Consider the following 15,142-nt stretch of genomic DNA (forward strand, 5'->3'; position numbering starts at 1 on the left):
CTTATTGAGTTTTTTTTTCTCCTTCTATGGGTCATGCTGGATTTCCCTCTGAATTATGCATCTGACTCATAAATAAATGACATTTTTTCAAATGTTGAATTCATCTGACATATGTTAAAAGAAAACTGTACATATTTTGTTCTGGTTTGAATAGAGCACAGTATGTGTCAGCAGGGTCCCAACATGCACAGGTATAAAGCTCAAAACCATTGTGTCCTTAAAATGGTAACAAAAAAAATATATATATCCATAATGCAGCTGGAGTGGCAATTCATTCCAGAGTTCAGACGATGTACGTGGGGAGTTCTGTGGAGAATTTCACATGTATATGAGGTTTCATACATCCTGGAGGTAAGACAGAAAGAAAACAGATATCAGAGGATGTTATACAAGGTACAAGCGGCTGAATAAATCACTAAATTAGTATTTAGTTGGATTAAAGAAGGCAATGCTTTAAAGCTTAATTCATTTAATGCAACAACAAAAACATCTGACTTATTGACATGAAAAACATGTTAGCAAACAGTTTTTATTCAAACATCCAGCAGACATGCAGTACGAAAAGTATTCACTGCGCTTCACTTTTTCAACATTTTGTTATGTTACAGCCTGGAATAACGCTGGATTAATTCAATTTTTTCCTCAACATTCTACACACAATACTACCTGCACCACATTTAGGATTGATTGTGATTTACAAAAGGAAGACGGCGTAAGACGTGTGTGAGCACTTTTGAATAAATCTGAATATCTCTGTGTGCATGCATTTCCCTAAATCCTACGAAAACAACCTTCCAACGCAAATCCTACGCACAGTTTGATAAATGAGGCCCCAGATCTGTGCCTCGAGACAAACCTGTCCCAGAGGTCTACAGGCAATTCCTTCGACTTCATGCTTGTTATGTGGTCTGACGTGCACTGTTAACTGTGGGACCTTATATAGACAGGTGTGTGCCTTTCCAAATCATGTCCAAACAACTGAATGTACCAGTGGTGGACTCCAGTTAAGCTGTAGAAACATCTCAGGGTTGATCAGTGCAAACAGAATGGACCTGAGCTCAATTTTGAGCTTGATCGCAAAGGCTGTGAATACTTATGTACAAGTTATATATTTGTTTTTTTATTATTAATACATTTGCAGAAATCTCAAACAAACTTGTTTTGAGTTGTCATTATGGGGTATTACGTGTAACACAAATTATTAAGTCAATGAACTGACTCAGAAATGTCAATGATTTCCGGGCTTTCTCCCGTCTGACAAAGGTTTGGTTGCTCACGCAGCAGACCTGCACACACTAGGATAGGGGTATTTTTTCTTTTCTTTTATTAAATATGTAATGTAGTGCTTTTCATAAACTTTTTTTTGTATCCTATGTATTTATATCATTGTATCTTGTTGTCCTTTTAATGTGTAATCCCATGTCTAGATATTGTTGTGTTTAGTTTGGTTTAGTACTTTTATTGTTACCTGCCCAGGGACTACAGGTGGAAAATAGCAGTTTGCTAAAACCTGGTACAATGCATCTCTCCTTGCTCTAAACAAGGTTAATGTTTCTTTTGTACATTGTCCCTGTTCAAATAAAGTTACATTACATTACAACATCTACCTACATTTTTGCCAAAATAGCTAACACTACCGACCCTAACTCCTGGTCATACACCAAGTATACAGTAGCTGCATTGGCAAAACTCTATAGAGTGTACTGAATTACATATACATGCATTATTTGTTCTCTCATAACATTCATAGCCTCACTTTGAAGACAAGTGAAACGGAACACAAATATATGGCTATATTAATAAAAAACAGTTAGCCGTGTTAATCTGAAAGAAAATACACATTAATAGAGCCTCAAGGACACTGTCTTCGTTATACATCTGCAAAAGAGTTAATTAAAGATAATAAAAGACAACATGTTAGTCCATCACGTTAGTCCATCAAAGTTAAATATCCTTCCTAACGCAGTGTACAGATGAGTGACATGTTAAAGGAAAAGCCTGAAACACATACAGGTAAATGACAATGCATTGAAAGGTGGGGTCAGAGATTCTGGAGAATGTTTTATGACAAATCGCTTTTGTCAAAATCAGTGATTATCTCCTCACAATTTGACAAAAAAGTGATTTGTCAACAAAAATTCTCCAGAATTGCTTAACCCACCTTTTAAATTGCTTGGTCGATATAAAAAGCATAAGATACGGCCTTTGACGCAAACACTCTTAATCCAGCTGAAGATCTTTGGGAGATATTCAGACAAATTGATCCATAGGCAATGTCAAAAGTTGTTCAGTTAGCTTGTAATGGAACACGTAACTGAAAGACTCTATTTTGGAATTTTTCCTTTTTTTTCGTCACCCATCTGTATTCTAAGGGGGACAAGAGGACGGCAGAACCGAGTAGAACAATGTGTCTCTGGCACTCCTGAAAATACACTTTTTGACTCATACTCATTTGTGTTTAGCTCTGGTTCACCCCTTGACCGGACCATTTCACTTCTGAGAAACACAGAAAACAACACAGGATGAAGGTCATGAAAATACACACGGTGGGATAATGAAATGTGCAATGGAGACGCCACGGATATGGAGTGGAACCAAAGAGAGGACATATTCACCGATGGGCCGCGAGTTGAACTCCGTGTCCAGAGTCTCCAAAGAATGCACCATGTCCCGCGCTGAGCTGGGCGGAGGGGCCTCTGTTGGAATCGCCGGACTCATCATTTCTTGCTCTTTTTCGTTCTGCATCTGCGCATAGACGTTGAGGCCTGGGATCTTCCTTGAGAAAAGATTGACAGTGAGACAAAGGCCTAACTAACTAACAAACAAACACACACACAAACAGCCAGCCAGCCCACCCACTAACTAACTAACTAACTAACTAACTAACTAACTAACTAACTAACTAACTAACTAACTAACTAACTAACTAACCAAGGAAAGCAGGGGCATTGATAGTATGATATGTATTAACCTTCCACAAAACATTTCTTGTCCACTCAACTTATGTGTAACTTCTTGAAGATATACCATTAAAAGGGAGACACTGCAGTTCAACAACATTGGTTTTTTTTTCAAGCACTGGTCAATTTTTAGATTTTGGCTATTTTGCCAAAGTTACTAAAACTTCTGACTGTAGCTATATTTCTCTTATCTAACCATCTTTAACAGCCATCACCTTGACATTTTATTTTCAATACTGGACTGAAAATCACAACTTCTGAAGCACTTACATCAACTAAACTTTTCATGATAATTCCTAGCACTATTCTAAAGGTTATTAAGTTAAGTTAAGTTATCTTTATTTGTCAGTTGTACACGAGGCACATTGAAATTCGTCTTTTCGCATATCCCCTCTCAAGTTACCACACTTCGGAGGGGGTCAGAGCGCAGGGTCAGCTGCAGTACAGCGCCCCTGGAGCAGTTTTGGGGTTAAGTGTCTTGCTCAAGGACACAATGGTAGAGATGGTGGGCACCGTAGACGCAATACCAGCCTCTGCTAGTTTTACAACTAACACCCTCCTGTCCGGTGCCGGGGATCGAACCAGCGACCTCAAGGTTACTGGTCGGCCACCTTTTCCTCTAGGCCATCCTACCACCCCTATTACAGGATTATGTGTCAATATATTGTTAATTGTCTGATTTATGATACATTTTGTTCTTAAAAAACATGCAGAAAATGGATTTAAGAACTGAACATAGTATTTTTTTTATTTTTTTATAAAATTAAAAAAGTTCCATCCAAAATCTGTTCTGTAAAAACTTCAGACTGTATTATGGCGTAAAAATTAAACAAATATTTTGTTATTTTTAAATATGCCAATTTACGCAAAATCTATTATTTTCAAGAATCTCTGAACATTTTTAAAACTAAAAAAAATAGTTTTAATGTAAGTAATCAACTGGAAAAGTTGCATGATGATATTTTATACGTTAAAAAGTAGTCCTTCTCTGCTTGTCTGTAAATCTTCATGACCCTTTGTGGCCTTTTGCTTTGAATCTGCACCTTGGCGAGCAGACACATTCTAACATTTCAGAAAGGTCAACTGCCCTATGCTCAAAGGGCTACAAATTGATAGCGGCTGACAGCTGACTGACATTTCTTTGTTGCAAAGAATGACTTGACAAAAGCTTTCCACAGGATACCCAGAGATGTGGGTGGGGAAAAGCCAATTCTCACTCGCCTGAGTGCTGGTTACGTTTTTGACAGACAGCTATCAACCTTCTCTGTAGCTTCGTAGACAGATGTGTTTACCGAGCTGTCAAGACGCTATGACACCTATCGCCTGCCACCTCTCACCAGTATACAGACATGACATTTCATGAACACTTTTACCTCTTGAATTTGTAGACGACAAACACAGCCAAACCCACAACCACCCCTGATAGCAGCATTAGCATGGCAGAGCCACTGTGGTTCTCGCTGGTGTCCACTAGCGGCGCTGCAGAGACAGGGAGACAAAGATCCATAGGGCATAAAGAGCAGGACAATGGTGCTTTTCCACCGCATAGTACCGACTCTACTCTACTCTACTCTACTCGCCTTTGGAATTGTGCACTTTTCTGTATGTGGTTTCCATTAAAAGATGGTACCCATGATAGTACCGCCTCTGTGTGGTTGGACGACATAGCGACATTAACGGCTAACGTTAGCCTCTATGTGTTGCTACTCAGTCTCCATCAGAGCAAAATTGATGGAGTAGGGACCAAAATGGTAGGTACCAGGGATTTTTTAATGGTTGAAAACCGAAAAAGGCTAGTGGAGTAGAGTAAAGTAGAGCAGGTACCATGAGGTGGAAAAGCGCCATAACACAACCTGTATTTCCCCCAAGCTGAATCATGCAACGAGCAGTCCACAGGACAATCAACACCTTCATAAATCATATACACTCCTGAACAAAATCTCAAGACCCGGGGAAAATTGCAAAGTATTTGCATTTCGCGGTTGTTGATCTTACCCAAGTTCTCAGTAAAGCTTTAAAATGCCATCAGAAGTAAGAGACAGAAGAAAAATAAGCAATTTATTGAAAACTGAATTTAAACTGAATTTAAACTCAAACAGGCCGGTTATCATCTCATCAAAAGTTAGAGACCAAAGCCTTAAAAACTCAAAAATGCAACCAAAAAGTTCCAAAAAAGGACTCAGTAGTGGGTAGGCCCACCGTTTCCAGGAGGCTGGTGGGAATGTTGCTCCATGGACTGAAGATGGCTTCATGTAGGGCATCCACGGTCTGGAACTGCCGTCCGTTTTTGTCGACTTCCCTTGCCATCCATCCCCAGACGTACTCAGTGGAATTTAGATCAGGAGAACACGCAGAATGGTCCAAAAGAGCAATGTTATTCTGCTGGAAAAAGACCTTGGTCAGGCAGGCGTTGTGAACTGCAGCGTTGTCCTGTTGAAAGACCCAGCCATCACCACACAGACGGGGGACCTCAGTCAAGAGGGATGCCCGCCGCAACATCTCCACATAGCCAGCAGACGTTTGACGCCCCTGCACAAACTGAAGCACCATTGTTCCATTGAAGGAAAAAACACCCCAGACCATGATGGAGCCTCCTCCACTGTGACGCGTAGAACACATCTCCAGTGGGAGCTCTTTGTCATGCAAGTAGCATTGGAAGCCATCAGGTCCGTCCAGGTTACATTTTGTCAGAGAAAAAACTTTATTCCACCTTTCAATGCCCCATGTTTGGTGCTACCTTGCAAAGTCCAAACGGTCAAGTTTGTGGCATGGGAGACGACGTGGTCTTGGAAGACGTTTTTTGTTTGAAAGCCCATCTCTTAAAGATGTCGTCATATGGTTATTGGGCTGCACTCAGCAACAGTTAGGGCCATAATTTAGGTTGAGGATCGGCCTGGGTATTTAAGGACTGCACATTGGATCCTCCGGCTCAGCGCAGGTGACATTTTTCTGGGTCTACCACTTAACTCTTTTGTCCCATAACCCTCCCTCAGGATCTTTTTTTTTTTTAAGATAATTTTTTTGGGCATTTTCAAGCTTTATTAGATAGTACAAAGTTGAAATGGGGAGACAGAGAGAGAGGGGGGATGACCTGCACTAAAGGTCCACGGGTCGGATTTGAATCCGCGACCACTGCAACGAAGGCCGGAGCCAATATGGTATGCGCTCTATTCACTACGCCACCTGAGCGCCCCCCTCAGGATCTTTTAAGAAATGTAAAAGGACTGTCTTACTGCATCAACCTCTGCAGCGATTGAGCTTTGTGGGAGGCCGTGCTTGTGCAGCTCAACAATCCTGCCACGATCAGGAAATCATGATGGAGTGAATGTCTGACAGAAAATGACATGAAAGCCAGATTCTGGCGTGGATTTTGAGTTTTTAAGGCCATGGTCTTAAACCTTTGTCTTTAATCAGATGATTAACAGCCTGTTTGAGTTTGAATTCAGTTAAATTCAGTTTTCAAAATATTGCTTAATCTTTTTTTGTCTCTTGCCCTTGATGGCGTTTTGAAGCTCTACTTAAAACTTGGTACTAATACTTTGCAATTTTCCCCCGGTCTTTAGATTTTGTTCGGGAGTGAATCATTTTTTAATAAACAGTATTATGGACTTCTCTTACTCTCATCTTATAAGCCCCCTGTAGGACAGTAGCAGCATCCCCAATAGGAAGAGGCACACACTCTCTGAATGTCTCTGTGTAGCTAAATGGTGGGAGCCAATCACACACAGGGTTGGGGTTATTAGTTTGATGTAGGGCAGAAAATAATGTAAAAATATACCTAAGTGTGCACGGTATCTAGGTCATCTGACTGAGTGTGCATGCTTTATGTTCTGTCCTGCTTACTACACAAGCACAAAGGCCCCTATGGAGGCAGCTCTACACATATACTGTACATGCTTGTTTACCTGCTGATAAGTGTGCAGCGTACACGGTGACCTGGACGCCCGGACGCAACGTAAACTGCACCAGGTTCTGATTTAAGGCACTGAGCAAAACGTCAGAGAGCTGTATGGACACAGAGGGAGACAAGATTAGAATAATATTTTGTACAATAAATGAATAGAGAAATGTCATGTATCTCTGGTTTGGACACATCATTTATTAACTCTCTTCTGACATTCCAAAGCATATTTGTATGTTGTGCTGATCAATCTGGGCATCCATATTTGTAATATCAGACTAAACAATAATTGAGTCCAAATATCAACTTGGCCTTGACAGCATCTTCAAAAGGTGGTCAGGTTTGAATGTCTGTCTGCCTTGTCAATTTGTGAATGACGGCCGAGCACAAATGATGAACAAAAATGTTTACCTCAAGTCAATCTAAGGGGTCAGATACCGAGACAAAGAATGGGTAAAATAAAATTTATGTTACACAAAGTTAGATTTACCTTTTGTGGCAATGTTTTCTTAAAAGGTGCACTATGTAATTTAAGGTGTGTCAGAGAAGTGAACATTTTCTAAGGAAAAGTCAAACAAACTTTCCGCACATGAAAATCAGATCACTGGAACACAGTTTGGGGTTAGAAAGCGGCCCTAAAAGTTACGGTTTCACTCTTGTTGTTTACATCATCAGTTTTGTTTACACGCATCATTCTAGTCTTACGTTCGGTTCCAGGTTCCTAAAACAATTTTTAGTTTTGATTTATGATGGTAGAATTATTCAATGCTAAGAATTACATGTAGAGAACATTTGTTTTGAAACTGAAACTGCATAGTGCATATAGCAACGTTTTAAGGGGTAACAAGCCTAAAGGAGCGTGAACCGGCCAATTACAAAAGGGATTCAGATTAAAGCCGTGTCAATAAATGTATTCGCTACTTGGGGGCAGCAGAGCCGACTGAAACACAACTTTGGCTATGTTGAAATGACAAAGAGCTGCCAATTTACTATACGTGGAGTTGTCCAGGTCCTGAGGTATAAAAGCAGGCCCAGATCTTAACGTTGGCACCACCATGCTTCACTGTTGGGAGAAGGTTCTTTGAGCTGCATTTTCGCCCAAAAAATGGCGGTTTTGGTTATGACCAAACAGTTCAATTATGGACTAATATGTCTACAGAATAGACTTCCAGAAGACTTCAGATATCTCTAGGTGCTTTCTGGCAAAGTTGTGACGGGCCGCTTTGTTCTTTTTTGAGAGGTTCAGCATTGTACATAAAAAAGTTGGCAAATCATTTGTTTTTGTTTTGACTAATCAATTGATTTCCGGATTATTATTTTTTTAATTGATAAACACATAGGCCCTACCTGTTATTTCAGAAAATACAGGTATTGAGTCAAATTAATTAATAATGGTTAAACTAAATACAATTCCAAAAGGCTCAAGAGGTTGACATACTTTCAAGCAGCACTGCAATTTGACAGAAATCAGGCAGATTAGCCTGCCCTGAAGGTAAACTGTAGAAAGCCGGACTCCAATCTCATTCACTGTCAATCCATTGCCCATATAGATCCTTTCATTGATGCAATTATTAATTTAATATATACAGTCATATGAAAAAGTTTGGGAACCCCTCTCAGCCGGCATTATAATTGACTCTGCTTTCACAAAAAAAAGATAAAAGTGGTGTGTCTTTAATTTACCAGGAACAGCTAAGTACTGGGATGTTTTCCAAACAAAGATTTTTTGAAAAGCGGTATTTGGTTGTATGAAATAAAATAAAATGTGAAAAACTGGCTGTGCAAAAATATGGGTACCCTTGTGGTTTTGTTGATTTTAATGCCTGTAACAGCATGTAAAACTGATGACTTTAAACACACAGTTGGTTGGATTATGTTGTTAAGCCTTGAACCTCATTTAATTGTCTGTTTAATCATGAGAAAATGTATTTTAGGTGCCTAAATGCAAGTTGCACTTCTCTTTGACTCTCTGCTGAAGTGAAACAGAATGGGATCATCAAAACTGCTCCAAAAAGATCTGAAAAACAAAGATTGTTCATTGTCATGGTTTAGGGGAAGGCTACAAGAAGCTTTCCCAAAGGTTTCAATTGTCAATTTCGACTGTAGGGAACGTTGTCAGGAAATGGAAGGACACAGGCATAGTGGCAGTTAAACCCAGGCATGGCAGACCAAGAAAAAAACAGGAGCGGCATAGGTGGAGGATTGTGAGAATGGTTGCACACAACCCACAGATCACCTCCAAAGACCTGCAAGAACATCTGGCTGCAGATTGTGTATCTGTACATCGTTCAACAATTCAGCGCAATTTGCACCAAAACATCTGCTTTTTATAAAGACCAAATAACTTAATTTTTGTCTCATCAGTCCAAAGCATTTTCTTCCAATATGAAGCTGGCTTGTCTAAATGAGCTTTTGCATACTCCATGCAACTGTATCTGTGGCGTGGGCTCAGAAAGGGCTTCCTTCTCATCACCCGGCCATACAGATGTTTTGGTGCAAATTGCACTGAATTGTAGAACCATGTACAGATACACAATCTGCAGCCAGATGTTCTTGCAGGTCTTTGGAGGTGATCTGTGGGTTGTCTGCACCCATTCTCACAATCCGCCGCATATGCCGCTCTTGTACTTTTCTTGGTCTGCTAGACCTGGGTTTAACTGCAACTGTGCCTGTGTCCTTCCATTCCCTGACAACGTTCCTTACAGTAGAAATTGACAATTGAAACCTTTGGGAAAGCTTCTTGTAGCCTTCCCCTAAACCATGACAATGAATAATCTTTGTTTTTAAGATCTTTTGGGAGCTGTTTTGATGATCCCATTCTGTCTCACTTCAGCAGAGAGTCAAAGAGAAGTGCAACTTGCATTTAGGCACCTAAAATACATTTTCTCATGATTAAACAGACAATTCTATGAGGTTCAAGGCTTAACAACATAATCCAACCAATTTTGCGTTTAAAGTCATCAGTTTTACATGCTGTTACAGGCATTAAAATCAACAAAACCACAAGGGTACCCATATTTTTGCACAGCCAGTTTTTCACATTTTATTTTATTTCATACAACCAAATACTGCTTTTCAAAAAATCTTTGTTTGGAAAACATCCCAGTACTTAGCTGTTCCTGGTAAATTAAAGACATACCACTTTTATCTTTTTTTTGTGAAAGCAGAGTCAATTATAATGCCGGCTGAGAGGGGTTCCCAAACTTTTTCATATGATTGTATACCAAGGCCCAACCTAAGACTTTTAATTGGCCTCGAAACGCAAAAAATCTAGCAAAGACAGTTGCCTTGTACATTGGAGTGTTCCGAACTTTTTCATTTTAAAATGCATGCAGTTTTTCATAGAAATGACCCTGCTTTTAAATGCTATTATTATACCATTAAACGGTTTCTTCTCTTTCAACTGGAACAGGTATGCATGAAACTGTGTAGAGAAGTCCCCAAACAAAACCAAATCCTCCATTTTACTTATTGCAAATCTCATTGTCCCCCTCTGCAGAGGCTTCATCTATCTTATCTGCCTCATTTACCAAATTAATTGTGATATGAGTAATCTCTGGTAGTACCCCCATCTTTGCACCCTTTATATTTCTTAGCAGTTTTAAATTTAGACTATGCTTTGACTAATTTCTTCTTTCCCGCTGTATACCAGGGTCACTAAATCTATTATGCATTCTAATAAGCAGACCACGCTCTACACTTTTAAAGACACCAACCTTGAATGAAGATTTATTACTGGCTTGTAGGGAGAGAGGATCACTCAGGGAAATACAAGGCAGGTGTGAGTGTGAGGAAGGGGGAGAGGAAAAATCTAATTGATTTCCTACCCAGTCCCCCATTCTCTATACAAGGCCGCAGACCCAATATTACGATCGGTCTTTATCTATTATGCGAGGGCCTACGAGTTCATTTGGTCCATCTTGATACGCAAATGATTTAGTGGACTGATCAACCGTGACCATTTCTCTGCCGGTGCTTTTTTTAGCCCCAGCTCGAGACTCCCCCGACCCCCGACCTCCCACCCCCCCCCAGGAAGTGACTTGAGGGACTTTAAAAGTCCCCCCCCCCCTGATAACTTGTTAATACTTGTCAGCCTTATTGATGAGTCTATTGCAGAGATTCCTCAGGCGTATTCTAGAATTAGAGCTGAGAGAGAGAGAAACCTGGACCTGCTGCAGTAGAGCAATAGTGACATCTGCTGTAAGACGGAGGAACTTACATATTTTAATATTTTAAGGCGAGACACTGCAGGCAAAAACACTTTTCATTTTTTCTAGGACTGATCAATTTGAGAGTTTTGTCTATGTTGCTTCCATAACATGTAATTGAAATAAAAATAAAAGGTCCACCATGTGCATTCAGGTGTTCATTTGACTCAACCTCGTCTGTTTGTGTCTGTATATTTCTCTTATACAGCCATCCTTAACGACAATTATCTCAACATTAGTTTTTTCCAATACTCTGAACCACAAATCTAAACTTTCTAAAGCACTTTATCAACTCAACTTTCCATAATCATTCTTAGCACGGATCAGAAGGTTGTAACATTAATAGTTGTTCTTATATTGTTAAAGGTCACATATTATGCTAAATGCACTTTTTAAATGTGTTCTAACATATCCATGGGGCCACGGTGTGCCTAGAGACTGCCAAAATATTTAAAAAAAATAACAATCTCTCCTTTTCTCACTGTCCCCCTTTCTGAAACCCCCACCCCTCCCGCCCAATATACTCCAGTCAGAATTCTCGCCGACTATTACGTAATAGTCGGCACAGCCACATCCCCATATTTTCTTTATATGTCCATGCTTCCGATGCTTCCCCCCCACATTAGTAACCAGCAATTTCCACCGTGCAGTAGTCTATGATAACCCCACCCCCCCCCCATTTCTTATTGGTCCACGGCCCCGACATCCCGTGCCCGAGATCCCATGAGATCCTCTGGAAAATTTTCCCAGCGACAGCCATGTTGCTTTCCCCGCTAAGCGACAAGATGTCCATAGCCTACAGCCTGAATGTTACATACACCAACACAGAATGCTTTTGCTCATACTCCACAAATTTATCTTAACCACAGCAGTCTATGCCTCGTTTTTAATAACACAACGGATAGGAAGCTACTTGTGGGTTTTTGCAAACAGTGAAACTGAAAGAAATGTTTTTATTAGGGCTGTCAAGCGATTAAAAAAATGTATCTAATTAATTACAGGCTCTGTGATTAATTAATCTAAATTAATCGCATACTTATATGCCACTTTTATACCTGTTTGTAAACAGCTGTATAGCCTACTACAGTTTGTTTCTCTGTCTCTCTCTCTCTCGTGCGCGCTCGCTCTCCGTCTCTCGTAACTTCTGTCTCCTCCCCTCAGCCAGCTTTATACATGAACTAGCGCCGAATTTTCCCAAAAAAACAAGCAGACAAAATTACGACTTTCCATCTCCCACAACAGACAGCGCTGCACTGCCACCATTTCGTAGCCTACTCATAGGCAAAAATATTGACACACACACACACACACACACACACACACACACACACACACACACACACACACACACACACACACACACACACACACACACACACACACACACACACACACACACACACACACACACACACACACACACACACACACACACACACACACACAACACACACACACACACACACACACACACACACACACACACACACACACACACACACACACACACGGGGCGGGTGCTAGACAGCTAGCAAACAAAATTGGAGGAAGATTGAGAGATATGGCCTACTCACTGTTTTGAACCTAGCCTACATTGTTGCACCCACTAAATAAATAATGCACGGACACTGCGGATAATTAAGTAAGATGTCTTCCTACCTTCATGCATCCCATAAACCGTCCATAGAGCCCTCGAGTCGGCCCCTTTCCCTTGCTTCTCTCTTTACCTTTCTCCCTTTAACCCACGCGCCCGGCGAGCTACAGGTGCAGCTCCGCACCACTTTTGCACCGGGTCAAAAGGCATTATAGAAGTGCGATTAATCTGCGTTAATTTTTTTAATCGCGTTAATTTTTCTGTGATTAATTAATCGAAATTAAAGCGTTAATTTGACAGCCCTAGTTTTTATTGGTATTTTTGCCTGACTGGTGTATTTAGCTTTGGGACAAGCATTCAGCTTTTGCTCATAAAAACATAATTCTATTACCCACACCAGTCTGGAAATGCCTCGTTTTTAACAGGACAAAGGATTGTAACTTAATAGTGTGGAAGTCAATTTTGAAGATATTTTTTTCACTGATTTGTGTGATACTTTTAGTTTATTTTATCGTCTGAGTCTTATTTTTAGCGTTAGCGCCCATGTAGCTTCTGTTGTAGCACCAAGTTTTGCTCATAACACGCTGTTTATACTCCCCACGGCAGTCTGAAAATGACTCGTTTTTAACATGACAAAGGATGGGAAGATATTCCTGTAGAAATCAAACTTTGAAGCTACTGTTTTCACTGGTTTTAATCATGTCAGGTCATGTCAAACTGTTCTCTTAGCTTAGCTCCGGCCCGGAGCCTCCGGGTAAACACTGTGTTCGCAGTCACGACTCACGTAGTGTCTCTCTAGTATCGCGAGAGCACGGCAGAGACGGTGGGAGAGCCCCATGGCCATATAAAGAAAGCCCGGCAGAGAGGTGGGAGGGGCCAGCCAGATCGCACAAATATAGGTCATCCTGAGACCAGAGGACAATCAGGGTATAGAGGCTTGCTACATTAAATGATCTGAACGGGTTTTTCAGCAAACATCTAAAAAAATAAGTATTAGGGACTACTTAGACCATATAAAATTGACAGCAAAGTGCATAATATGTTACCTTTAACTGTAAAATGAGACATTTTCTCCTTCAAACCATGCCGAACTCCTATCACCCCATTCACCTGTTTGTCTCGCCTTTAACTATTTTTCAGAAGAGCAATTACTGGAAAGACTGCTGCTAGGAAAAAGGATCAACAATATGACTCAAAAAAGAGAGAAAAAAGGACAGAGTGTTTCAAACAAATAACTATAATTAGAATGAAGATAAGAAGGTGATATCCATCCGCCTACAAAAGGCAAAAAGAAAAGAAAGCAAGCGGAGGCATATTGGTCTTACCTGATCTAAATGAGCGGCTGTCTTCTCTGGCTTGCCCTCCGTTAACTGTTTGTTTGGCAGGAGGAAGAACTCGGCTGCTGTGGGTAAACCTGGCAGGACGCTGACCAGAAGCTGCTCCTCCCTCACGTCAGTAGCCTGAAAGGAAAAAAAAAGAAAAGGTTAAAGGTCACATATATATCGGTAATTTTCAGGTTGAAAATTGTACTTTGGGTTTCTACTAGAAACTCTTTTTTCATGATGTACTGTCCAAAAAATCCTTTAAATGTTATCACAGCGCCATTGGTGAATCTCCTCTTTTCAGCCTATGTCCTTAACGCTCCGTTTTAGAGCTTGTCTCTTTAAGGCCACGCCTTCCAAAAAAGCCCATTCTGCTCTGATTGGCCCTGAATCTAACTGCTGGTTTGAATCTTGAATCCAGTTAGATTCAAGGGTACCTGGGGAGGTGTGTATCACAGGTGGTGGTTGTGTTAAGTTACCTTTGAGAGTCTAGACACACCCATAATACCTGTAATTCATGGAGGTAAATGTGGATGTCAAACCTCAATACTTACTAACATGCGTTCAAAGCATCCATTATGGAATACTATGAAGTAAGATGCTTAGCTTCATAATAATTGTTCGTTCAGACACTTGCATAAATCAACAGTGCCAATTTCAGAGTGTAATTCATTCAGAAAAAGTTGTGCCTGTGACTGTTTGTTTATGCAACATTTTAGATTTGAACCACCATTAGTGATTTGAAAATATGTTCATATGTAGAGAAGCAGCTGTAAAACACCCTTAAAGATACATCGTGTCATGAAGGTGTATTTTGGCATAATGTAGTGATGAAAGTTTAGATTGCAACGCTCCCTTGCTAACCCCTCCCTTTGGGAGACTTTACAGATGCTACGGTGGCCTTTAACTTGTAAGGACCCTGGTAGATATAAAACGCTCATTTAAAGTTAATAACATTAACTACAACTTGAATTTGTAAGTGAGTATACATTAAAGGGACACTGTGTAACATTCTAAGTAATTTATTAGCTAAAATCAATATCCTCATTCATCAATATGTCCTCATTGGTGTAAAATCACCTCTGCCAATAATCTGAATTATCCTCCCGAGCGGAGAATTACAAATGTTAATATTACATTTTGTACATTGAGCAGGC

The 15,142-nt window shown here is 40.3% G+C and overlaps 1 protein-coding gene across 1 annotated transcript in view; it reads right to left on the bottom strand.

Moving 5' to 3' along the window:
- Positions 1-283: 283 nt before the first annotated feature.
- sorcs1 (sortilin-related VPS10 domain containing receptor 1) overlaps positions 284-15,142 on the bottom strand; it is a gene marked incomplete at both ends in the record, with an annotated part of 176,761 nt that continues 161,902 nt past the window's right edge. Inside the window, 5 exons of the mRNA XM_080028890.1 lie at positions 284-345; positions 2,616-2,776; positions 4,334-4,439; positions 6,866-6,965; positions 13,989-14,123. Coding sequence (XP_079885016.1) covers positions 284-345; positions 2,616-2,776; positions 4,334-4,439; positions 6,866-6,965; positions 13,989-14,123 — 564 coding nt within the window. The remainder of the gene's footprint in view (positions 346-2,615; positions 2,777-4,333; positions 4,440-6,865; positions 6,966-13,988; positions 14,124-15,142) is intronic.

The sequence above is a fragment of the Ammodytes marinus genome (assembly GCF_949987685.1).
Source record: "Ammodytes marinus genome assembly, chromosome: 6".
Taxonomy (NCBI): Eukaryota; Metazoa; Chordata; class Actinopteri; order Uranoscopiformes; family Ammodytidae; genus Ammodytes; species Ammodytes marinus.